The 24,456-nt window shown below is 51.6% G+C and overlaps 8 protein-coding genes across 8 annotated transcripts; 4 read left to right on the plus strand and 4 right to left on the minus strand.

Annotated features, from left to right (window-relative positions):
• Positions 1 to 43: 43 nt before the first annotated feature.
• J7T55_004858 (uncharacterized protein) lies at positions 44 to 6,113 on the plus strand (the record flags this gene model as incomplete). The annotated part of the gene is made up of 3 exons (XM_053130592.1): positions 44 to 46; positions 103 to 177; positions 228 to 6,113. 3 exons carry the CDS (start codon positions 44 to 46, stop codon positions 6,111 to 6,113), a joined length of 5,964 nt encoding a protein of 1,987 aa, XP_052991284.1.
• A 334-nt stretch (positions 6,114 to 6,447) lies between these two features.
• J7T55_004859 (uncharacterized protein) lies at positions 6,448 to 8,304 on the minus strand (the record flags this gene model as incomplete). The annotated part of the gene is made up of 5 exons (XM_053130593.1): positions 6,448 to 6,933; positions 6,987 to 7,765; positions 7,830 to 7,991; positions 8,049 to 8,101; positions 8,156 to 8,304. 5 exons carry the CDS (start codon positions 8,302 to 8,304, stop codon positions 6,448 to 6,450), a joined length of 1,629 nt encoding a protein of 542 aa, XP_052991285.1.
• A 958-nt stretch (positions 8,305 to 9,262) lies between these two features.
• On the minus strand, positions 9,263 to 11,203 carry J7T55_004860 (uncharacterized protein; the record flags this gene model as incomplete). Its single annotated transcript, XM_053130594.1, has 4 exons — positions 9,263 to 10,005; positions 10,086 to 10,210; positions 10,263 to 11,067; positions 11,143 to 11,203. The coding sequence occupies 4 exons, from the start codon at positions 11,201 to 11,203 to the stop codon at positions 9,263 to 9,265; spliced, it is 1,734 nt and encodes a 577-aa protein (XP_052991286.1).
• A 1,047-nt stretch (positions 11,204 to 12,250) lies between these two features.
• On the minus strand, positions 12,251 to 13,859 carry J7T55_004861 (l-lactate dehydrogenase; the record flags this gene model as incomplete). The annotated part of the gene is made up of 3 exons (XM_053130595.1): positions 12,251 to 12,393; positions 12,451 to 13,663; positions 13,719 to 13,859. The coding sequence occupies 3 exons, from the start codon at positions 13,857 to 13,859 to the stop codon at positions 12,251 to 12,253; spliced, it is 1,497 nt and encodes a 498-aa protein (XP_052991287.1).
• Positions 13,860 to 14,682: 823 nt separating this feature from the next.
• On the minus strand, positions 14,683 to 16,084 carry J7T55_004862 (acetyl esterase; the record flags this gene model as incomplete). The annotated part of the gene is made up of 6 exons (XM_053130596.1): positions 14,683 to 14,922; positions 15,008 to 15,369; positions 15,474 to 15,499; positions 15,575 to 15,795; positions 15,858 to 15,924; positions 15,981 to 16,084. 6 exons carry the CDS (start codon positions 16,082 to 16,084, stop codon positions 14,683 to 14,685), a joined length of 1,020 nt encoding a protein of 339 aa, XP_052991288.1.
• Positions 16,085 to 16,813: 729 nt separating this feature from the next.
• On the plus strand, positions 16,814 to 17,301 carry J7T55_004863 (uncharacterized protein; the record flags this gene model as incomplete). The annotated part of the gene is made up of 2 exons (XM_053130597.1): positions 16,814 to 17,220; positions 17,280 to 17,301. The coding sequence occupies 2 exons, from the start codon at positions 16,814 to 16,816 to the stop codon at positions 17,299 to 17,301; spliced, it is 429 nt and encodes a 142-aa protein (XP_052991289.1).
• A 2,298-nt stretch (positions 17,302 to 19,599) lies between these two features.
• Positions 19,600 to 20,841, plus strand: J7T55_004864 (uncharacterized protein; the record flags this gene model as incomplete). Its single annotated transcript, XM_053130598.1, has 1 exon — positions 19,600 to 20,841. The coding sequence occupies one exon, from the start codon at positions 19,600 to 19,602 to the stop codon at positions 20,839 to 20,841; it is 1,242 nt and encodes a 413-aa protein (XP_052991290.1).
• Positions 20,842 to 21,936: 1,095 nt separating this feature from the next.
• On the plus strand, positions 21,937 to 23,841 carry J7T55_004865 (uncharacterized protein; the record flags this gene model as incomplete). The annotated part of the gene is made up of 1 exon (XM_053130600.1): positions 21,937 to 23,841. The coding sequence occupies one exon, from the start codon at positions 21,937 to 21,939 to the stop codon at positions 23,839 to 23,841; it is 1,905 nt and encodes a 634-aa protein (XP_052991291.1).
• Between the last annotated feature and the right edge of the window lie 615 nt (positions 23,842 to 24,456).

A 24,456-nucleotide genomic window follows, 5' to 3' on the forward strand; every position in this document is an offset into this window, starting at 1 on the left:
TCGTCACAGCACATATTTTTGTGTCAATTGGACTTGACGCGCCATGGTAGGGATTGCTGTCACTGCCAAACCTGACGCGCTGCGCTGACTTACAACTCGCAGCCTCCCTTCTCGGCCATCAACCTCGAGCCCGAGGAGAACATCGAGGAGGAAGTCGACACAACCAAGGAGCTTCAGGTACTGCGCCTTCTCTGCTTCCTTCAATATCTGCGACTGACGCAATTCAGGTCGACGAAGCCCTGAAGCTTTTCCAGAATGCGCTCAAGCTCCACGCCCAAGGCCCCCAGTTCTTCGACGAAGCCTCCGAGGCCTACGACTCCCTCTTCTTATCCGACATATTCAAGCTGCCCGAGAGTACGACCGAATATGAACGCACTGAACGACAGCAGAACCCTTTTGTGCCGCTCGAGTCGACTTTCGGCACAGGTCTCGACGTGACTGGCACAGACCCAGATGGCAGCGCTGCTAGTCTACCGCAGGCCCTGTTTCTCTCTCACAAAAACCATGGCCAATTTCTCTTGGATAGGATAAAACACAAGTCGAAGCCGACTGGCTCGTCTTCAGACAGTGTCTTCGAGGAGCCAGAAGTGATAGCAAACGCTCGGAAAGCACTTGATGACTTCACTGCTGCTCTGGACAGGGATCCGTCGGACGCCGAACTCTGGAGAAGGACGGCAAGGACGGCGGCTTTCCTGGACAGTACTCGCATGAGTCGATATTGTCTTGAAGCTGCAATAGAACTGGACGATGACCCAGCCCTGGTCGAAGCCGAGCCTCCGTCATTGGCCGAGGGGTTTGCCGGCGAACAATTAAAGGATCACCTCCAAATTCTCTCTGATGACACTGCTTTATCGCATCCTATTATGAAATCGTTCATTGAGAAGGAGATGCCTTCGCTGCTAAAGCCACACTTGGACCCGTTGCCTTTCCTGCCGGACCCGACAAGAGAGCTAGCCGCCCACAAATTGTTGGCAGCAGATGTCAATCTATCAAGACTGAGTATCGACATCCCGACTTTATCATGGGCGCAGATCGGCATGCGTCTTGTTTTCCTCGTCACCGAAGTTGGTTTCACAGGACGAGCAGTCGTCATCCACCTTCCGGACGGACCAGACGAAGACGAAGAGGCTCTGCAAATGGAAGTTGACCAGCAGTCTCCTACCGCATTAGTTCAGGAGATGTCCCAAGATAGTCCTGCGCTTGAGACGCCGACCGATGGGAAGTCCTCTTCCAAGGAAGGGCAAGCAGAGAACGGGGCAAGTACTGCAAATCGGCAGCGAAGCGTGTCATTGCCATCGAGGAAGCGATCGATGTCCGTGGCTGGCCTCCCAGAACCAACTGAGGAAGAGAACGCTGATTCAAAGCGGCCGAAGAGGGTGCGAAGACGAGAAACTACACTCACTGAGGAAGCCGTCAACGAAACAAATTTGCGGGCGACACAATTGCAACCCTTTCAGGGTGCCGACCAGAACCTCTTCCAGTTAACGAAGAATATCCTTGAAAATCTCGGGGTCACTGATAAAACCACGGTTGACAGGATTGGAGAAATTATCGACTCCAGTGCTATTGAGGAAAGGACCTCAAAGATCACACATGCTGCTAGCATAGATCTACGTGACTCCCTAGTCTCGTATGATGAAGAGATTGCACAAGTCTTCCTCACTAAACTGAAGACCCCTACGCTAGGCATGAATACCTTCCTCGAACACACCAAACCAGGTGCGCAACGAGTGGTCGAGACGGCTGGCTTTGATGAGCGCAGCGGTTTGAAAGCTTTCGTAAAGAGGGTCAACTCGGGTTGGATGACCGCTCAGGACGCCGCATTTGACTGGATTTTGTTAATATCCAAGAGCTACACAACGAAGAAGTGGTCTGAGCAGCTGAAGACTGCAGTCGTTCAAGTGATCAGTCATTTTGATGAGGCCATCCACGATCGAGTTGTTTATGAAATTGGCCTGCTTCAAGACCAAGATCAAGAGAGCAGAGAATTCGAGCTGGTGGAACTGGACAGCCTTGTTCAGATGTTATTTGAGCTGTACCTTGATGTCTACGAGCGTATCACGAACCCAAACAGCCGCGTCGACGTTGCCATCCGAGTTGGTACAAAAGGTCGTCTTGGTCGGTGGTTGGATCTAGCATCTGACCTGAGGCGCTCACGACCAGCTGATACCAGTATCGACTTGTCTTTACGGTTTCTCTGGGCTTGTATCTTCTCAACCACCCTAGCTGAAGGTATTTCGCGGGATCACGTCCTTGCTTGCTGGCACAGCCTGCGGGACTATCTGACGACAACTGGCTACGACAGAGTTGACTTGCCGAACAATGCTATCATGCCTGAGATCTCAGCTGTCGAAGCGGATCGAGAGATCAGTAAACTAACCACCATGGATTTCTTTCTTGGTCTTTTCCAGGAGGAAATGGCTGATCCTGTGGCTGTCATTGACACGCTCGAGCCAGTTCTCAACCCCGATGCCGTTTTTGTGACACCGGGCCAAGGCTCTGCCACGAATGGAGACAAGGCTGGGAGCGAAAATGTCGCGAAGGTGCCCATCAAGGAATGTGCCAGTCAAGGTCTGAAAGACTTGTGGAAATTCCTTCTGACTAGCAGCACCGATCTCAGACTTCTCTTGTGGTCTCGCTTGAGTGACGCATATGGCACTATCAAGTACACCACTAAACAATTCTCTTGCCTTCTAAAGAGTATTGAGATGGTCATCGAGGATATAGACAGCGAGACATACTCGACCGCGGCGCCGGAATCGCGAAAAATGGCTCTGCTGAAGCTCTTGAGGTCCATCCACGATATGATGGTATCGGCGCTTTCTTTGGCATTGAACGACAATACCGCGTTCGACATTATCGACGAGGAGCACATCCGGTCTACATCATCAGCCCTCGCGAGGTTGAGCTGTCTTATCCACGTTGCTGTAATGCAGGAGGACGAGTTCCCTCTAGGCATTACCCCAGCACCTTCAAAATCCGCAATCTTCAAGGAATTACTCGAACGCTTGCGGGATCTGGAGGTGAGAACTTGGACACTGCAATACTGCTTGATGAAGGTTGGCATTCACCAGGATTCTGGGATTTTCAAAACGCCAGACAACGATTTAGCGGACTTTTTGAACGCTGTACACCAAGTTCTGGGGCTGAGAAAAGCCTGCAGTGCGTCAAACAAGATATTCCTCAAAATGATGCGAATAGAACTGCTGAAGCAAAAGAATATCGAGAACTGGGAGGACTATCTGGGCCAGGTTCTCTACGATTTGCATGGCCTCAGGCTGGGCGTTGGCATCTGGGAGGTCCACGATCATGGGTGCGTGACAGAGAAATTGGAAAAGCGACAGGCGATGCAGCTCGTCGAGAAGATCACGACCCTTGCCAATCGCATATCCATGAAGGATTTACTCAAGTCAGATCTCAAAAACACCATCGAGCACATGCAAGGTGCTATAGGGCAGGCCAGGTCCAGCACACCCATGATTCACAACCTTCGCAATTTCCAAGAATACCTCAAGAAGCCAATACATCCTCTGCGTCTTTATCAGGCACTCGATGGCACTGTGCCGCTAGATGCGACAACTGTCAACACAGCAGAAGCGTCTCTCGCCAGACATGGCTGGTTCTTCCTCCTTGGCATGATAGCCCTCACCAAATTCAAGGGTGTCGATCTGAATCGTCGCCAAACTCCGGGAGCAACAGACGACCTCCGTATTGGAGCGACATTCTTACGCCTACAGCTGCAATTCACGCCTGACATGTGGGAAGCGTGGTTCCGGCTGGCAGAATGTTTCGACTATGAACTGGACGAAGCAGTCTTGTGGTCAGCTGACAAGATGAATAAGGATCGCAGCGAGCTGCTAAAATTTCAGCGTCACGCAATTCACTGCTACACACTAGCATTGTCACACTCCCATACGTGGACGCCTGAGACCAAAGATGACGAGGACAAGCTCAGCCAATTTTACCACAACTTCGCGATGCGCATGTATGCGTCAAGTCGCGAGCCTTTCGCGATGGAACCTTTTCAGCACAGCGACTATGCTCGGTTTTACCCCGAAGCAAATGGGAGTGGCACATTCAAGCGGCTTCTGCACAGAGAGATGAGCGAGTACGAGGTGTGGAAATACGCGGCTACATTATTCAGAAAAGCGATGAAAGGGAAGCCAAACGACTGGAAGAACGCGTATATGCTCTCCAAATGCCTATGGAAGATGCATCAGAAACCAGTGGATACGCTTGAGCTGAAAGATCGGAAGACGCTGCCGACGGTGAAGAGACTCGTCGAGGCTCTAGAGAAGACAATCGAGGTTGTATCCCTCCTGCCCAAGCCCCGGCATGGTCAGGATCCAATTCTTGAGCCACATTACAAGATTGTCTCAATTTTGTACAAGCTCGTTACGCTAAAAAGCTTGACCGCCCAGGAAGCGTTTGGCATTCTTCAGCGGCAGCCTTACGCCATACAGCATAGCCAGCAAGAAAATATCCAGTCGTCTGACGATTGGAAGGCCTACGTTATAGAGACTTTGCGCCATTTCCGTGATAAGGACAAGTCACACTGGCAGCACCGTATCATTATGCGTCACGCCCGCATGATATACGATCCACGCGAAGACGAGCCTCCAGACCAACTCGCTGAAGCGCAAGCAGCTTTCGCTGTCTTGCGTGAACACATGATCACGAAGACGATGGCCATTAACGTATGGAAGTGCGACGCCGAGCGTGCGGGTCGCCACCATGTATACACTGAACAGTATGTTCGATACACTGTGAAGCTGTTGACGGTCACGAAGGATCATGTGAACATGGAGCTGCTCTTGCGCAAGATTCGCAAGAAAGGTGCGGACTTCTATCACTTCAGCGACCTTTGGGCTTCGTGTGTACAAGCATACACAAGGTTACTACGCCGTATCCATCAAATCCCAGCCCTAGAAGAGGACACTTTCAAGAACATGAGTTTCGAAGAGTTCGATATACTGGGAGAACGTATCAACGACTGGGCCGGCGCGAAGGACAGGGTCCATGCTGCCCTGAGCGCTATGAAGGATGCTATCGAGCTCAAAAAGCTGAACGGTGGCTTGACGAAGGCAGGTATGATTGACGATTTGATTCATGACTGCTACTCCGATCTTTATCGAAGTATTGCCAAGGAACTTCCCGGCCCGGAGCCTTCACAAGTCATCGAAGAACGCAATCGGCTCAAAGACTCGGAAATGCAGACAAATGGCAATCATGAAAAAGAGCAGTTCAATGGCCTGCTACATCCAAATGCTGTGGACAGAAATAATGATCCAGGTATTCCAGCGACGGCTCGTGCATCTAGTGAGGCGCCATCGGCCGGTGTCAACGGCGGTGAGAAGATGGAAAGGTCCACTTCCAATACCGGAGATCAGGGAGTTACACGCCGTCGGTTGCTTGGTGTCAGACGGGCCGATGTGCTCCGCAAGGCCGAACAGGCAGCCTTGCGGGCTACTGAGCAGCCCCCGCCAAAATCCGCCGTCAGTGAAAGATCCAACGGTCGGAGGTCACGGCGCGGCAGTCCGGGCAGCGGACAGAATGGCTTGGAGGGCAATGATGGGGAGGAGAGTGAAGGTGAGGATGGAGATGGAGATGTTGAGATGAAGCAAGAGAATGAGAACGAGGATGAGCAGGCTGACGAAAAGCAAGAAGATGGTAACGAAGCAGGTGAAGAAGAGGCTGCGGCGGAAGGCGAAGAGAGCGAGGCGGCGAGCCCGAGGCCTGAACACGACGACGCAGATGACGAGAGTGACCTTAGTGATGTCCCTGATGACTACGACCAGGATATACCGCCGACCTTGATGTTTCCAAACCTGCGCCGAAGCGCAGATCTGTCGGTCGTGGCGAGCTCCGGATCGAGCAGCAGTGCGTCTGATGACGAAGATGAGGGCGACGAGGACGATGAGGAAGGCGAGGACGAGGAAGAAGGCGAAGAAGAAGAAGGTGAAGGTGATGATGAAGACCAGGAAGAAGACCAAGACGGCGAGGAGGGGCAGCAAGATGAAGACGAGGAAATGGCGGAAGCAGGGGAGGAAGACGAGCTGGAAGTGCCCGATAGCCAGCCTACCGCTGATGACGACGGAGAAGAGACTGGCTAGATCTCAGGCTCGGCATCTGTGTCCAACCAGTTGCACATAAAGCAAAGACTGCGGCCAAGACGATTGAGGCCGCCGGTGCAATGAATCAAGGAGCTTACACGGGGCTCGCATTAATACACTAGGTCGCCGTACAGGATCTACGCCGTTGCGGCATACTTCGGGGAGGACCCGTGAATCCATATTTAATGAAATTCGAAGTAGATCCTTTAGCTACGCTCATGTATCTAGCGGGGGGGGGGGGGAGCTGGCGCGTTGACTTGAAGGGCGTCGCGGCACGGAAAATATGCATCAAATCGATTTTGTGATGATTGGCCAATGCTGGACAGAGACAATTTTACGATTTATACACTCGCACCGTGCCTCTCGCGCCAGAGTCAACCTCAGCCCATGCCTCGATCTCGACCAAGAACTCGTCCTCATATAGAGTCGCCTCGATGAGTGTGTTTGCGGGGAGAATCCCGGCGCACTTCATCCTCGCGCCGTGAGCCTCACTCACTGCTTCAGCGTCCTTCCTGCTGGACAGGATGACCCGTGTCCTGACAATATCGTTCATCGACGAGCCAAGGGCTTTCAGCGCCCCTTCGATGATGTCTAATGCCCAGACTGCCTGACTTGCTGCAGATCTACCACCGACGCATGACAAGGAGGAGACTGGTGGATTCGCGGTCGTCTGGTACATGTTAACTACTAGCAAGACAGCCTGCAGCGGAACGGCCGAGAAGGCTACCAAGGAGGGGATTATGCATAAAGAACTGATCAGAGTAATACGTACACCGGAGACATGGATAGATGAACCGACGCGAACGGCGCGGGAGTAGCCCTGAGGTTGGCGGGTCAGCATTGCAAGTCACGAGGCAAGTTTCTCGCACTTACGCATATGGGCTCCCATTTGCTACCACTCAAGTATTCGATCCTCTGGCCGGCTTCGACAGCCTCCCTCACCGACCTACTCCGATCCGCATCCTTCACATGGTGACTTAGGTCCCCGGCAGCTGTTAAATATGGCGGCCTTCGGTACTCATCTCCACAATCACCTGGTATGTCACTAAGGGCCTCCTGAGCTTTCTCAATGATGCTCCTGTCCTCGTCATCCAGCTCGAACGAGAAAGCCAAGAGGCTTTGGTCGATATATTGCTCAGAGTCGGCACTCAGCCTCGTCCCCACAATGACAGCTTTCACAGATGGGATATCCAGAATCCAGCGCAAAGCCACTGCAGACATGGGGACGTCGTTTTTCTTCGCCACGGTTGCAAGCGCTTCTAGAATACCCTGGAAGACAGTCCATCCTCCGGCAGCCCAGATAAAGCGGAGGTATTTCTTCAGAGACCAGTTCAGAGCATTGATGTTCTTCGGCTCGGGCTGCCCAAGCCATTTCTCGGAGACGAACCCGCCAAGCAGCGTTCCGTAGCAAAGCAGGCCAACGCCACGCGATATGCAGAGGTCATTCAGCCGGCCCCGAACGACACGGCGGTCGATGACTGAGCAGGAGATCTGGTTAGTCGCAATATTAAAACCAGTGTCAAGCAACATCTCGAGATGTGCGGCGTCGGTATTGGTCAGACCCAGGTGAGCGATTTTGCCTTGTGACTGGAGCTTGGTCAGGTGTGTAAGGTTGTGGATGTATGTGTCATCCGTGTAGTCCCAGATGTGATCTATCGGCTGGTAAGTGAGCTTCCAGAGCTTGGATGGGCTAACAACGGTTGGTGGTTGGCTCACACTGCAGCAGGGGAATTTTGTCCTGTCCTAATCTCCTCAAAGCGAGGTTGACAGCTGCCTCTGCATTCTCAAAGCTCTTCACTCCGTCTTCTGCAGGGCACCACTTGGTAAGGGCAGTCAGTCCCGCCCGGGAGTTGGCGTTGTGATGCCCGACGACGAGCTCTAATGGAGGTCAGTCGTGTTACGTGGTCAGGGATCTCCTCGTCTGCTCATGCTCACCGGCCTCCCCGTAGTGATCCGCCATATCGAAGCCCTCCAGACCGTTACTTATTCTAGGCCGTGGTTAGAATCAAGCAATCGTTTTCTACGGAGATATTATCACATACAACGCATCCATGGCCGCTGATGCATTAGCAATATTGACGTCCTTGTCATGCCCTCCTGCGAGTTGCCACAATCCATTCAGCATCCGGGGAATCTCCAGTGAACCACCAATAGTCGTCCGCTCGGGACGCACGGGTGTTTCTGAGGCCATTGTGGTCGTCACTTTGGAGGGTGTCTGACAGGGCCGGTGGAAGAGGTGTTTAGCCCACAACTCGTAAGGACCTTCACAGCAACGAATATGAAGTTTCCTTTTGATCAAGACTCATCTTCTAGCTCGCAAATGAGCACCAGCTCTAGCACAGTCGGTAAACCTTCCTTTTTGGGTGGTGCTGAATCCTCCCGGTGTCGGATGAAGGGCATAGAATAGAACGCTTCCAGGTTCGGTTCCAATGATGTTGTTGATCCCAGTGACCCCACGTCTGAGCTTCGGCACGACGTCCAGGGGTCCCAAGCGAGAGCCCGGAACTTGATCTAAAGCCCAAAGTCACCTGGGTAGCTTTTTACACAGACGCAGATCGACAACCTACTGAGTCACCTCAAAAATTCGTGCAAGACATGAAGATATCGTCTTATCCTTGACTAATATATGCCAAGTATCCTACACTAACGATTTCGATCTCCAGGAAGCTTAATGTCCGGATAGCGCTACACCTAATTTCACTCAAGCTTCGCTTACACCCCAGATCGCTTCCATCATGCTTTCAAGATAACGGCTCATACTCTGGTATTTTTGGTTTTAATGAGATAATATGTGAAAATCTCTGTTCCCCTGGCTTCTCATGTACTTCTGGAAGGGATCTGCGCGAAGAACCTTGTTGAGTCTCCATCCTTGGCCATAGTCTCGTAGCTCTCCTCCAACGTGAGTTGAGGAGCAACTCGACTTTCATCCAAGCTATCAGCTTCAACCCTGAAGACTCTTCGAAGCCTGCGTTGATGCCACCAAGTAAAGGCACAAACAACACAAACCAACCCCACGGTAACCGATCCAGACGTAACGCACCATCGTTGGGCATCTTTTGTGCCCTCAGCTCCCCCTGGACTTAAGTCGACGTATGCCCCTGGCGCTTCTGGGTGCAGCCAGTAGCTGACCGGTACCTAATGCCAACAGATCAGCCATTAGAGCCTGTTGGAAGTGTTCGCTGGCGCACAAAGGAGAATGACAATACCTTGCAGGCGCACGTCCTGTATACTCCAAGTAAATGCATGACGGTGCTCACGACAGTGGTGAAGATAGCGAAGAATCCTACAAACGTCTGGCCACACCAATTGATCGTCTTTGCCCGGGTCCGCGCTTCTGACCATCTCTCACCATACATGCGCTTGAGTCGCCCTTCCCACACCCAAAATATGCATTCAATGACCTGGGTGATACCATATATCAGGTATGTACCGCTTCGACATGAAATGCCCTTCCGGGGCATGTTGTACGATGTCAGGAGTGCAAGCAGAGATGGTAACATCAGCAGCACGGCACTTCCAACCATGATCATGGCCTGGTCCCCGAGGTCCAAGTCCAATCGTTTACGGATCTCTTGCGGAGGTCTTAGTCGGTCGCCATGCTCCTCAAAGTTGGCGGCGTAGTCTCTGATGGCTTCGTCCACCCATCGCTTCTTGTTTGGGCCGCGATTCCAGAGCGTTACGGTCTTGAACTGGCCGTCGTACATGGAGTTGAGCAGTTGATACCTGCTAGTCTTTTTCGCAATCCACCTGCCTGCCGCATAACTTTCGACTTTAGTTTTCACCAAGTCCCAGGAGCCCCTTTCCGATCTCTCCCGGGATGCTATCGCGCCACCATCCCATACAATACCTTGTAAAACACTGAGGCTTGGGGACGCGAGCATGGCGCAAGACACTATGGCGAGATGTGGGACTGTCATCCACCCTGGTTACAATGTGAGCGTGAATCAAGCTTCTCGGCCTCGTGTGACTTACACATCCCGAAAGCCAGAGCGTGGACTGTGTCATCGCCCTGGAGACTCCCGTTCTCAATGCCCAGTATGGTGTAAATAAAGCCACCAACGAAGAAAAGAATCGGTGCCCCAATAGTCGTCCCAAAGCTATGAATGTTAAATAGTGGTTGTTGGACATGAATTCTCAGGAAGGACATACCTTGCCTGTGAGTTGAGAATGGCCTTTAGCTTCGTTGACAACAGGACCTTGCCACCATGCCACGCAGTATCTGACTCATCCTCGTCGATCATGGTCATTATCCTTGTCCAGGTGTTATCTTTGAGGATATCACCTATAGACAGCCTTCTCCGGTTCGTCTCCGCATCCCATTGAGAGAACATGGAGATCCTTCGGCCCGTGGATATTCGCAAGTTCCCAACTACCACTGCCAGCAGCAACTGCGCCCTCAATCTTGGGGAGATGTTTGTGCTATCACACCTCCCACTTTCTTTGGACGCCTCAAGGAACTCCAATACTTTGCTGTCCAACACATACTCATACATCGCACTTAGGAGCATTGGCCCGGCAAAAGCGAAGCAGATGGACAGCCAAACAATGGTGTCGACCGTTGCGAGGACCAAAGCCCACAGTAACCTTATACAATACGCCGCAAACCAGGTCAAGCTCCGTGGGCGCGCTCGGGATGCCACATCTGGCATCGCCAGTTTGCTTGCCCTCGGTACATTCAGGCAAAATGCAAGGCTAGGTAGGATGAACTGGACCAAAGGCCCGACCCATTGTTGAAGCATATTGATGTGGCTTATCTCCCATCCTGCACATTGAGATAAACACCAATGATATGGAACCCGAACTACCGGCACTGTATCTGGATTGCCGCTCCATGATGTGCCGCATGGGAAGGAGTTCTGGTCGCCTATGAGGGCAGACTCGAGTTCCGGCAAGGTCACAGGCGGCAGGAAGTACGACGGCGTTGTGAGAGACAGTGTGCTGTTCGGCCCGGTGACTGTGAGGGATTGATTGATAGCAACCAGACAGCAATGCGTGAAGTTCTGCCCTCCTGCTGTATTAGTAAATGAACTTGTGGCGCGAACCGTAAGGTTGGCGAGCTGCGGGACAAGTTCACCAATGCTGTAAACCATCTCGAAAGATTGTTGCTGCCCTTGGACCACAAACAATGACGAGAGGATTGTATGAGAGCGGAAGACCAAGAAACAAGCTGGCGACAAATGTGACACCAGCTGGAGTTCTTGTAACACCTCTGCCAGAAGAAAAGCTTGTGATTTTCAATGCTGGCCCGTCTGGCCCACGACGGTCTCTTCTGGCTCGGATGGTCTTTGTCAAGATCTGGATCGCTATTATACCTATTTGGGCCCAGAAATAGTTTCTAGCGCGGAGTCCATCCTACACTGGTTGAAGCCAGCTGCGTCCCTGCACGATCGACACAGCTCGCCCGGACCCATATCTAATCAACACCAACTCTAACCCATCCTTGTTCCTCATAGTTTGCTCAGCCAACCCTGTGCGCTTTGACAAAGGGGGCTATATCGGCAAAGCAACGGCCAGCATCTGCCACCGAGGCGGAATAGCCATAGAATAAAAAAGCGCCGAAAAAGGGCAGATAGAGGATTTATGTTCTGACAAATAACCACCGCAACGGCATTATCCAGATATGTTGACCAATGTCAGCACAACGGCCACCAGTGTTATTTCACACGCCTGCTCTGGCGGCGGCGAAGACCACAAACTTGCTTGTCAGTGGATTTGAAGGATCTCTGAGGAATGTGATCTTTGTCCTAGGTTTTGTCTCTATTTCCATTTGTTTGAGTCCTGAAACTAAAAGGTACTGACGGGAGGAAACGACAGGCATGCGCGTGCATTCGCAAAGCCGAGAAGGCATACATTCTCACTACCTGATCGGGGCGCTATATAGATACAACATGTGTTCAAATCCTAAATCTACTGCGACCATGCAGCGTCCCGCTCTCATACAGCTACCGGACTGTGACCGGGGACTTGCCCAGACCATACAATCATCTATGAGTCTTGCCATTTCGACGCGTAGGGTAAGCACATAGAAGCTTTCATATAGGCTATCCCGGCGGAACGGCAGATGCACAGACACTGGAGACTGATCAAGCAGACAAAGACGAGCTCTAAGGTTTACAGTCTGTGCACCAGCATGTCGACTACAATCGACTCAGAATTGACGGCAATTCTGGTCTCCACATCTTGTTCAGAAGTTGGCTGGCATTGACCATCTCCGGCCGAAGCTGGTCGATCGAGGTCACGCCCAACAGCGCCATCCCCAGCGCCACCTCTTCCGACAAAACTAGATTCCGTTGGTCAGTATCGCCTCGCATGACAATGAGTCGGGGTTTCCACTTACTATCTATGCATCTCTCGACACCCTGTCCACCATAGGCAGCCAGCGCATAAAAGAAAGGCCTGCCAAAGCCGACCGCTGTGGCGCCCAATGCTAAGGCCTTAACCACGTCTGCTCCGTCGAGGCATCCGCCGTCCACGTAAACCTCCAATTTCTCGAGCACTTCGGGGCAGTACGTCCGGATCTCCAGCAAGGTGGACAGCCCACTCGGAGCTGTGTGTTGTTGCCTCCCACCGTGGTTGCTAAGTAGAATGCCCTGGCAGTCGTTCTCCGCCGCCAATTTTGCATCCTCGGCTGTTTGGATTCCTTTCAGGACAATGGGGCCTGTCCATTCCTCCCTTATCCACTCCAGGTCTTCCCAGGTGACCATAGGGCTCAACTGCCCCGGCACGGGCCGCGCGCCGACAGCAGGAGAAAAGGCGTTCTCGTTGTTTTCCTTGCCTACGGGGGTCGAATATGTACTGTGGTCTAGTCCATCTTCAAGTGTTTCTTCAGCCTGTTTCCGTCTATCCTCCGTCCTCTTGCCTAACACAGCCGTGTCGACAGTGATGAAGAGGCCCTTGTATCCAGCCTGTCTTACCTTCCGAACTAATTCCACAGCTTTCGCTCTATCTGTCGGGATATAAAGCTGGAAAAACAGTCTCGATGGACTGGTCGCCTCCCCGCCGATCCTGTCCAGTTCCGCTGCATGCGATTGCTTGATACTCTCAAGAGGTTTGGTGCTTGCTGTTGACGTGATGCCGTGTACGCCTTTGCGCGCCAGCGCATTCACCAGCTCAAACTCTCCTTCAGGATGCGCCATGCCCATAGTGCCCATAGGTGAGACAAAGAAGGGCACGATAGAAGGATTCCCGAGTATAGATGACTTCGTAGACACACTGGCCACATTGCGTAATACTCTCGGCCGGAAGTTTACCTCGGACCATGAATCGATATTGCCCTGCAAGGAGAGACCGGCATTGGCGCTACTGGAGATGTAGATCCATGTCCGGCGGTTGAGGATCTTCTCAGCCTCGACTCGGAAGTCGCTGGCCCTGACGCAGAGGGAGAGCGGCCTCACTTCTTTGCTGTCGGCTGGTGCCGTGGCACTTGGCGGATCTGCCGGGACATTCAGTGAATCAACTGTCGAGGGATCCAGATCGCCCTTGAGACTGCCCTCGGGCAGGTCCTCGATGACGTCCAAGGAGTGTATCTGGTCGAATTCCGCTGTGGCGTCCTATGGATCCTGGTCAATACACAGATCCCGACCGACTCAAGCTGCATAGACTCACAGCGCCTCCCTGCCTCAGAAGTATGCTTCGGCCGCCTGGGTGCTTGTCCAGGAAACTTGTAATATCGTAGACTTTGCCATGTATCACAGTCCAGCACGAATCAGCGGACTTGTGCTGTGCAACTTCAGAACCAGCCCACATGGCGAAGTGATGACTGGTTGAGTACTTGGACGGTGCAGCCTATGTAGCCTTCGCGATGAGTGTTATGTTTGTAAAATGAATGGGTCCGGCCGTGAGAAATAAGAGTAGCAGGAAGAGAATCACTTCAGCCATTCAAATAGCCTACTTAGGTGATTACGCATCCACCGGCCTCGGGGTTCCCACGGGAGTGCATCCGGCACGGCATGCCGCCCGGTAGTCGTGCCTAATACTGCGGGGAAATTCCATCAAGTTCCACTCGTAGGGGCAGGGTCGCACCCTGTCCACTATTCTTCACCGTAAATAGAAGTAAATGTGAGAAATAACATCAACGCAGACACACCATATGCAGATCGGTATGATATAAGCACCAGCCCGTTGAGAACAAGATGTTGACATTACATGTAAGAATCGGCTCATGGGTCGGATTCCCTATTAATGATGTTCCACTGTATTGCAACACAAAATGATGTACGGACACGCCGCAACAACTGTGTTTTTTTTAAACTTACGTAGAAATCCTAATACAAGGGTAAGAATATTTGGACTTCCCGTGTATGAGCCATACTTGAAGGATAAATCAAAGTCTTGTAATTCGTTCCCAGCCACTGGTGAAAATCAAATCTTGTTTGTTACCCAGCGGCGCTCAGCAATACGGCCGGAAGATCAATACTCCCCAGCGATACGTACACTTCTGTTGCAAGCCTAGACAGGCCAGACCTCGAAGAACACGCTGGAGAGAGGACACACTAAATGACCAACGATAATGACCACTTCGTCTTGAATATTTGATTTTGATAGAGACTCCTAGTGGCCATTTTTGGTTCTAGATACTGGGCGATTTCCACGTCCGACCCCAGGTGCTATTTCCGGTTGCAATGTCCACGAAGGCCCGAGCGATGACTCTATCAGTCTGCTCTGACGGGTGCAGCGAGTCGTACCACAGATAGCTATCTCGAACTGAAGAGTCGTTGCAGGCAGCGCCGCACGCAGTGATCGTTGAGGTCACGTTCACTGGGGCAGTTCCATTGAGATACGAAGCCGGGTTGTTCCACATGTCGCTCAACTGTTTTTTGATTTGGCAGTCAGCAAATTGGTTTCTGCGAAGACATACGAGAGGACGCAAAGCCGGCCATAAACAAAGTGCTTACCAACGAGTGCACGTCAAAGATCGTGAACGAGCTTGCTGGGTAGCGATCGGAGATTTGGACCTCCTCTGACGTGCGGTAGTTGTATATACTGTTAATGAGCGCGACGTATTGGCGCATTTTCTCGCTAACCTGTGTCACATTGGCATTGTAGGTCTCCTCGTCTTTCCAGAAAGTCGTGTTGATTGTGCCGCCATTCTCGGGCAGTGCATACATGGGCGCGAAGTTGAGCGGCGCGAGGTTGAGTAGCACAAAGTTACGCGCGCCGGCCTCGTGGAGAGCATCGAGCTGCTCATAGACACAGTCGATATAGTCGAGGATTGTGAGGCTCACGCGGTTGTCGGTGAAGAAAGCAGCTGGCCCGACTGGTATGTGTTAGTCGCCCGTCACGGAGCCCGAATCGATGCAATCTGGAAGATGGTAATAAAAGACAGATGGGTTCCCGTAGCGGGAGAAGGATTATACGTACGATCATTTGTGCCAATCCAGATAGCGCTTCCATATTCTGATCAGCAAATGTGATCCTTACTGGCCTAAAAGCGGCAAATGAGCCGATGACGGTCCACTCACTAGATTGTCTCATTGCTAGGATTTATAAGTGATCCGTCACCAACGTAGTCCTTGTCTTTCAAGAAATATGGTATCTGATTCTGCTTGACTCCATTTCGCTTTGAGGGCGAAAAGTATGTGTCACAGACAGCTCCAGATACTGCATAGTCATACAGGTTAATGCCTGTGTACTGTTGGATATATTGCGGCCAGATCCGTCCCCCGGTGGAAGTGACAGTCGACTGGTAATGTGTGAGTACAGAGTAAACGATACCTTGATTAGTTTATCAATGTAAATGCTTACGAGATTCTGGCTGGGTTCCGGTGTGTAATATTCTGGTCCATCATCCGTATAGCTGTCACCAAAGACGCTGTTACAAGTAAGACCGTGTATTTTTTGTTGAATGTTTGGGCTTCGATTTCTTACACGAGACTTGAGAAGTCCTGCAGCGTAGATGACCCCACAAGTGCAGCACTTGTTACACTGCTGAGCCAAAGCATCGGCAGGACAATATGTTCGAGTCGCGTCATATTGGGTCTTATTTGTGCAGAGTTTCACCTGAGTGCACGACGAGTACGGGTGCACCGGAATTGAAGGATGGTGGGATCCCGGGGATTTATTAAGGTAGAGCATGTTCTGATACTACGCAATCGGTAGAAACTCTACATCATGGATTCTCTTGGCCGGCACAAGGCAACGCGAAATGGTTACACGGTGTAGACATGCTCGTATTTTCCCATACAATTCGCGACCCTCGGGGCATTTTGGGACGAGCATGGTAGGACAGACGGGAAAGAGGGGCACCAAGAGTACCAGAGCTAAGGATGCCGGATAAATTACAGTATTTGCCAGCTTCGCATCACGGCCCACATTTGTGTGCAAGGACTAAGATTTGAGCGTATTGATCGAAATCTGACAATACAATGGCTCAAGACTGGCAGTTGATGTAGATAGTTGCATAGTGCAACGAAGGTCTCCCTTTATAATTTCGTACCGTTGGGGCCTATAGGGTTCTCCGATCTCGGGGAAGCGAGCCCTAGGCCGATATGGTCAGACACAAGTAGCCGACATCATTAGCAGGTAGACTCCAGAATTTAGCTTCATGACAGAAGCTGGACTGAGCAATAACGCGCTTGCATCAATCCACCTTTCTCCCCGCGAAACAGCTTCATGAAGCTCATAAGCACCAACACGTTAGTCAATCGAAAACCGATCCAAAGTTGCCGGCAGCGTTCTACTCCAAGCCAACCCTGCAGATCATGTCGAAGCCATTAGCAGTCGTGAAGTCTCTTGACCACCTGGTCCTCACTTGTGCTAGCATACCAAAGACGGTTCAGTGGTATAGTAGATACCTGGCAATGAAGCCCGAGACGTTTACACCACCATCCGATCCGTCCATTCAACGCCATGCCCTCAAGTTCGGCACTCAAAAGATCAACCTGCACCAGAAGGGGAAGGAGTTTGAACCAAAGGCCACAACTGCTTTGCCGGGGACTGCGGACCTCTGCTTCCTGGTAGAAGATGATACCAATCTGGAGGAGCTGGTCAAAGGATTCCAAAACGAGGGTGTGGAGGTTCTTGAGGGAGAGCAGGTGGTCAAGCGGACTGGTGCCAATGGCGCTATTCGAAGTGTCTATGTGAGAGATCCGGATGGGAATTTGATCGAGTGGGTTTCCGTACTTGATGACAGTCAGTCAGTCTTGATGACTAATTTCTTTTCTACAGGCTCTCGAAATATGTCTCGTAAGATCTCGGACCGACAGAGCATGCGATGATCCAGCGCGGCTCAAGCGCAAAGAAGTTTGCTCAAATGCATTCGAGTATGCTTTTGTTCCAGGAACCCTTCTAGGTCGAATTCTCCGTGCACTATACTTGAGAAGACATACGCGTACGTCGATGTAAGGTGCTTCCAGAGTACGTACAGATTGAGAGCAACACACATGTCTGTAACCACTCGCTAGGCCAGATATAGAAGAGAGTGTGCCAACAAGTAAACTCCAGAGAGTGTATGGTCATAGATCAATGCTGTCGATGATGATGTTTGACTCCTGAGGATTACCTTCTCCTGTTGGCAAGACTAACATAAAAGACCTCAGGTTCCTGATTTTCTGTATGAAGGATGTGAGAATGAGATCTGAGTGAGACCCGGCGCAGAATGATTTGATTGAGATACAGCACTTGGGACGGATTGCGAACTGGGAGAGCCAGCTGCTCACCCAGCCACCTTTGCCGCCAAGCCGGTTAAAAAGGTGGCCCTGCCAAGTTCGAGCCATGCTTTTCTCCATTCACCTACGCACTGCCTCAACAGGCAGAATACAACGCATCGGTAGCGTATCCGAAGCAAGGTCAACATTCCAATCAAGCGATGCAGAGTTGGAGGCGGCGCATCTGAGAACGCGGGGAGAGAAAATAAGCTTATTGAGATCTGAATGCGATAGCAGCAGTTACATCCAATTCGGCCCATGCCGCCGAAAGCCTGGACCCTGGAACGCGGACCCAAGGCCTTGGGAAGCGGTTGAAGGGACAGTCAAGCAGACTCTAGTCATTGGAGGGATCTCATTCCCCTCATCTTTGATGAACAAATTGTATTTCTTGGCTGGTCAGGGGGCAGAATATCATGACTAGTAGGCATTGTAGCGCAGAAACACTGATGGCTCATATCAAGCTCGTAGTCGTGCCACCCTCGCCCCTATAATAATAGGCCTGCACTTCATACAGGCAAGGCAAGGTAAATCCCCCCTTCTGTTGGACATCAAGTCTTTCAGCCAGGCTCAGAATGTACTTCTCTACCATCACTTTGCAATTACTAGTTGCTTCCTTGCCTTTAGCATCGAGCCAGCTCGACTTTTGGGGGAAAAGGGCAGGGCTGAAGTACTTCGGCGCCGCGACCGACTCTCCCGGACAACGTGAACGTGCTGGATATGAGGCATCGTACCATCAGTATGATGCTATATTCGCAGATAATGGTGAATTCGGGCAGGCAACCCCTACTAACGGCATGAGAGTACGTTTTACGCCCATTTATTACAAAGCAGAGGACTGACGCACCTAATGAAGTGGCTGTATCCCATAGCTCGAAGTGACATGATCTGACTTCGTAGTACTATCGCCACGGGCGACTTTGTAGCAATGCGATATGGGACAAAACGACGAATAGAGCAACTAGATAGATGCCGGTATCAAAAGATGGGTAGCGTTTTGTGTATAATGAAGTTCCTGGCAGGCTGGTACATTCATGAATATCGCCCGGAATTGTCCCCAGCGGCTCCACACATGCAGGCCACATCTACAGTTTGATGTGTATACTCACAATGTATCACCTTCTTCGGGTTCTTCCAACACTCTATAAATTTGACGATATTGTCCAAACACAACCCTCAGAGCGATCTGTGACTAACTCACCAACCAATTTCTGCCCACATGCAAATCTCTTTGAATCTCGACTAAGAGCTTGCTGAAATTCTAGTATGAGAGCTGCCAAAAGCGTAGTTGAGTCACGGATTTGCGTCCCTCACACACTCGACCCTAGTAATACAATACCAAGCAGCGGAGGCCAGCCGAGTCATCTGAGCTTCTTGATCTGGCCAGTACATTGCAATCAAATGTATCATAGCCACATGGCTTTCATCAAAGTCACAAGCCGCAGCTGAAGTAGGAGCAGCATCGATGGCATCAACGCCCAAGCGCGCAATAACACGGGTGCTTGCAACACAAGCGTCAGCTGGGACAAGCAGCAAGAGGTTTGTCTTACATCGTCTCTTTGTTCATGGCTCTGAAAACTTGACTGTGTTCAACTTATTACAGGCATTTGTAAGTCGATACGCCGTGGAACGCATCCTTGTCCGTTACTACTGCCCTTCCATTAACAAGCTACAAATTCGCATTGTTCATGAATTGGTCAGCCTCTCCACACACAACTGATACGGTGCTTACACAGCATGCAGAGCACTCCATTGCAGCTTTCATAAGCACTCCTGGTTGTAAAATAACCTTAAACGATTCTCAAGGCCTACCAACCGCAACGACAGGGCTGTCATCTTTCACGATGTCCGGCTCCCGTGTCCTGAGAAGTAGAAAGCGAAAGCAAGAAAGAGAAACCACATGCGGGAGCGAACACGTTCAATCTTCAAAGCGCATTCAAGGAGGTGTTCCTCACGAATTCAGCTCAAACAAGTTACAATCAAGCGCATCTGGATCTCCAGGCCAGAATCTTACTGGCGAGAGCGCGCAAAGCCTGACCAATGTCCAAGCTTCACAAGCCCGTGAACATCAAATTTTGTTGGAAAGCCTCGAGAGCCTGAAGCACAGCAACAGGCAGCTAGACCAGGAGAAAAGCGACCTCATCAACAAGGTTTCCAGGCTCGAGGAGAAGTTCCAAAAGTCGAACTTCACTTTGATGCACCGCCAATTCCAGCTTAGCAATGCGGAAGATAAGGCCAAGTTATTTCAAAAGACAGCTGAAGACCTCGAGGCTGGTCTAGAGAAGGCAAAGACTAAACATGCAGAAGACATTAGTGGACTAGAAGCCAGGGTCACGGAGCTTTCCGAATCGTACAACAAGGCATCAATTGAGGTAACGAGGAGGATTGAAGAATTGAGCAACTTGCGGGCAGAAAGTATGGAGAAAGACAAGGCACTGAAGAGAGTTCAGGAAACATATCAAGACACTGTCGACAAACTCGCCGTCAAGAATCGCGAGGCATCAAAAGCCGAGGCGGAAATTGTTCGTCTTCGCCCCTTCGAGCTCGCCGTCACAGAACACAACAGGGCTTTGACGAGACTCGAACAAGGTCGTCAGGACTTTTTCCGACAGCAACAGGAACAATTGAATGCCCTCACAGCGGCGCGGAATGAGACCATTAGACAAAAAGGCGATAACATAGGACTGCGGAGAAAAAATGACGCTTTGAATCGGAAAGTACGAGCTCTGGAGACGGCAACGAAGAAAACCGAAGCGCGTGTTTCGCAGTTTTTGCTTTTCATTATGGACCAGATTTGGCGTCAGATAGAGGCCCATCCGCAGGAGCCAGGGCATATCGTGAAGGTCAGTGCTGACCATGCCACCTTGACGCAACTGGAGGACTGGTTGCAGAAGAAGCTTGACGACATCGAGCATGAGCTACAGTGGTACAAGAATGAGCACACCACAATGTGGAACGAATCTGAGCGACTGGAGCAATTGCGAAATGAAATGGTGAGCCAAGTCGTCAGATTGAGCACATACAATACGTCTGAACTACGACAATCCTGGGACCAAAGTATGGTGGAACGCGAGAGACGCTCATAGCCTTCGTTGTTTTTAAATTTTAATCCCGGTGGCAGAGAGCCAGAAGGAAGCAAAAGGGAAAGACTCGTAGGGCATTGGTCTCAGGAGGTAAACTGAGCGCGGGTACTCAAAGGTCAAAGGCAACAATCATCTGAGCGATCCTTTAACAACCATTTGTTTGTTCCATTGGTGTTTCGACCCAGACAACCTCAGGTGAGAGGATTATAATCAAATGATCGGCTGAGACCAGCATGTGGTACTCAGGATTGAGCAGCAGACGCTGAGGTATCCCCGAAGGTCGTCGGCCTTGAGGGATGGTCTTGAGGAGGATGGGAACGGCGAGTCTTTGTGGCGCCTTGCAACTATCGCGACAGCATCAGATAAATTGCAGTTGTCATACCTTTCTCTTTGGCAATTTCCTTAATCTTGGAACATGAAGCCTGCCTTAGTGCGCACCTTGAGCTGTGATATATGAACCTTGGTGAAGTATCGCTTGAAGAAGCAATCTTTTGTTTTCTTCAAAATCATTATGCAAAAATTTCCCATTGATAGATCAGGTCTCAGGACTCATATCTACATGCCCATTGCTGGCACGGGGTTGTATCTAATAACAAAATCGGCAAAAGCTCATGTACACAATGTGCTACTCTTCTATACTGTAGGTATTGACTTGGTTAGGGGGCTTATGATCTTGAGCATCGGCGCCTCCTTCCCAGCTAGGAATCATTTGTTCGCATTTCCACCCCATATCAAATTCGTAAGTATTCTTGGCCTGTCTGCTCGTCGCAGGACGTCAAACTGATAAACTCGAAACTCCATGACCTTTTTTTGGTTCTTCAGGCGTGGGGATGGGGCAAGTGGGTTAGGGGTAGGTGCTCAGTCCGGCCGTCCGGACTCTGGGGTTGCAGGCTTCTCCCCTGAAATAAGTGGGCTCTGGGCGATCCGTTTCAGGGGAATTAGGCCAGCACAGCTCAAAGTCAATTAAGCTCGGATAGCGATGTGACCACGAAACGTCCACCCTACCCTCTGGCCTCTCAGCAGTGTTTGTTGTACAATGTGAAAAATATCTTTTTTTTTTTACCAGTTCTGACGCCCACCCGGAACCCTCAGACAACAATGTTGAGCAATCTCTGGGGCGGATCTGCCCCGCTGCGGGAGGAGCAGTTGCTGCCCCAGACACGCACAGACGCCGAAACCAGAGAGCACAAGGACGGCGACGCGAAACCATTGGACCCGGGCAAGCAGAGGGACAAGATCAAGTGCCTCGACGGGCTGCGGGGCATCGCCTGCTTCCTCGTCTTCAACTACCACTTCCTATGGCCATGGACACCCTTGATAATGCTTGGGTATGGCGCAAGGCCGCCGTTCTCTCCAGAGCCGTTCACAGAGTGGGCGTCGCTGCCCATCATATGCCTTCTCCACCGTGGACGCCCAATGGTTGCCATATTCTTCGCAATATCTGGATATGTGCTCTGTCGGCATATGTTGAGGTCAATGTACCAGCGTCGGCTTGACGACACCCGCAAGAGACTTGGCTCCGCGGTGTTCCGGCGAATATTTCGCCTGTACATCCCGCCGTCCATCAGCATGTTCATCGTGGCCTTGCTGGTCCAGATGGGCGCTTTCAAGTCTGAGGATGCCATCTACAAGGGGAGCGATTCCATCTGGATCAACGGAACGGTGACGCACGGATTCTTCAATGAGACGTGCATGACAAACGACACTATCGCCGTGATGGGGACCGAGGGAGTGGCAGGCGCTTTGGGCTTGCAGAGCCCGTTGTATCTCAACAGTTCGATTCATTGGAATGACACGTTGTGTCTTAATACTACGTCGAAATTGTACGGTGCGGCTGCCATCTACGACCCTGCGAACCAGATCAAGGTGAAGAAGCCCAAGAGGATGATCAACAGCACTCTGGGGTTCAACGACACCGCGCAGTTCAATGAGACCGAAGGCTACAACGAGACCCAAGTGGGCACCGGCAGCGACAAGGGGGGACTGCGTGGGCTTTACAGTTATCTGGGATACCACGCGGATGGTTCCCAGTTTGAGGTGCCTTACCTCAATTCGAGCTTTGATTTCGGCCTGAACACCACCAACGCCACGCAGAACTTCACCTGGATGCAGCTCGGCGGCATGTGGGAAGAGCATCCAATCATTCACCCACACATTTTCAAGGCGCTTGCCAACTTCACAGTTGTGTACACAGAGTGGGCGAACCCGTTCAACTTCAACCACTATCACCCGCGATACGACCCGCACACTTACACTATACCAATGGAGCTCCGCGGCTCGATGGTGCTCTATACATTCCTGCTGGGCACCGCAGCCCTGAAAGCAAAGTGGAGGCTAAGCATAGCAGCGGGCCTGTCCCTCTATGCCCTGACCCTGGGGCGCTGGGATATCGGCACGTTCGTAGGGGGCATGGTGCTCTCCGAGGTCGACGTACTCCGCTCCTCGGACCCCAGTGAGATAGGACCAGAGGACCGCGCCCTCCTGCTCGCACTGGGCGGCGGCAACGGCATGAGGGCCAGGCGGATGTCGCCGCTCAAGGCCAAGGTCCTCCGCTGGCTCCTCATCTTCGTCGCGCTCTGGCTCCTCTCGTACCCTGACGCCGGCGCCGAATACACACCCGGCTTCAGGCTGCTGGCCTGGCTGGCGCCCCGCTACTACCTCCCGATATCGAAGTGGATGTACTATCAGGCCATCGGCGCGCTGCTGCTCATCCCCTGCGTGCTCCGCAGCCCTACCCTGCGCAACCTGCTCGAAGGCTCGGTGGCACAATACCTGGGAAAGGTCAGCTTCTCGTTCTACCTGGTCCACGGGCCGGTGCTCCACAGCCTCGGGTTCTGGATCATGCCGCGGTTGTTCGAGCTGTTTGGTAGGCCGGTGGGGTTTGTGATGGGATGGTTCATGCTCTTGAGCGCCACCCTGAAGCTGGTCTCATACTGGCAGGTGGTCGATAATTGGAGTGTGACCGTTGGGAGGAGGGTTGAAGCTGTGTTGGTCCAGTCGTGATAACTCTGTCAATAAGCTATGTTTAGATATGTACATTTACAACAACGGCAGCTGTTCAGTCGATGAGCAAGGCTCATGTTCCTGCGAGGGAACGGGTGTGCCTGCCCATCGGACAGTGCTTGGCGTGTGGCATGGCTTGGGCAGCAGCCGAGAGGGCAAAATTCGTTGCCGAGGGCGAGGCTCAGGAGTTGGGTGGTGAATTTCGTGCCCAGATTCATTGGGTTGATTCGGCGTTGGCAGGAACATACAGGCAAATACAGGTAAATACAGGGGCGTTAGACACATGGCAAGTAGATATTTCATTTTCATGCAAAATACCTACATCCCACCGGGCGGGCCCAGAACCCAAGCTCCGAAGGATTCGGTGGCACTATTGAAGCCCTCTTCTGCCAATTTAAAGGATGGGTCATCGGCGAATTCTCCTCATAAACCCTGTTCCCGAGCCGCTCACACGCACCTCAGACAGATCCGCCCCGCTGATAGATTGATTGATTCACTGGGTGTTGTGGCAGACTGGATGGGATGAACAGGCCCGGCCACAACGGCTCGGTATCTGCACGACAACACGCATCCTAAGATCCTCCGATGTCAAGCTGCGAGCCCATATCACAATGC

The sequence above is a fragment of the Diaporthe amygdali genome (assembly GCF_026229845.1).
Source record: "Diaporthe amygdali strain CAA958 chromosome Unknown NODE_23_length_778278_cov_65_433824, whole genome shotgun sequence".
NCBI lineage: Eukaryota > Fungi > Ascomycota > Sordariomycetes > Diaporthales > Diaporthaceae > Diaporthe > Diaporthe amygdali.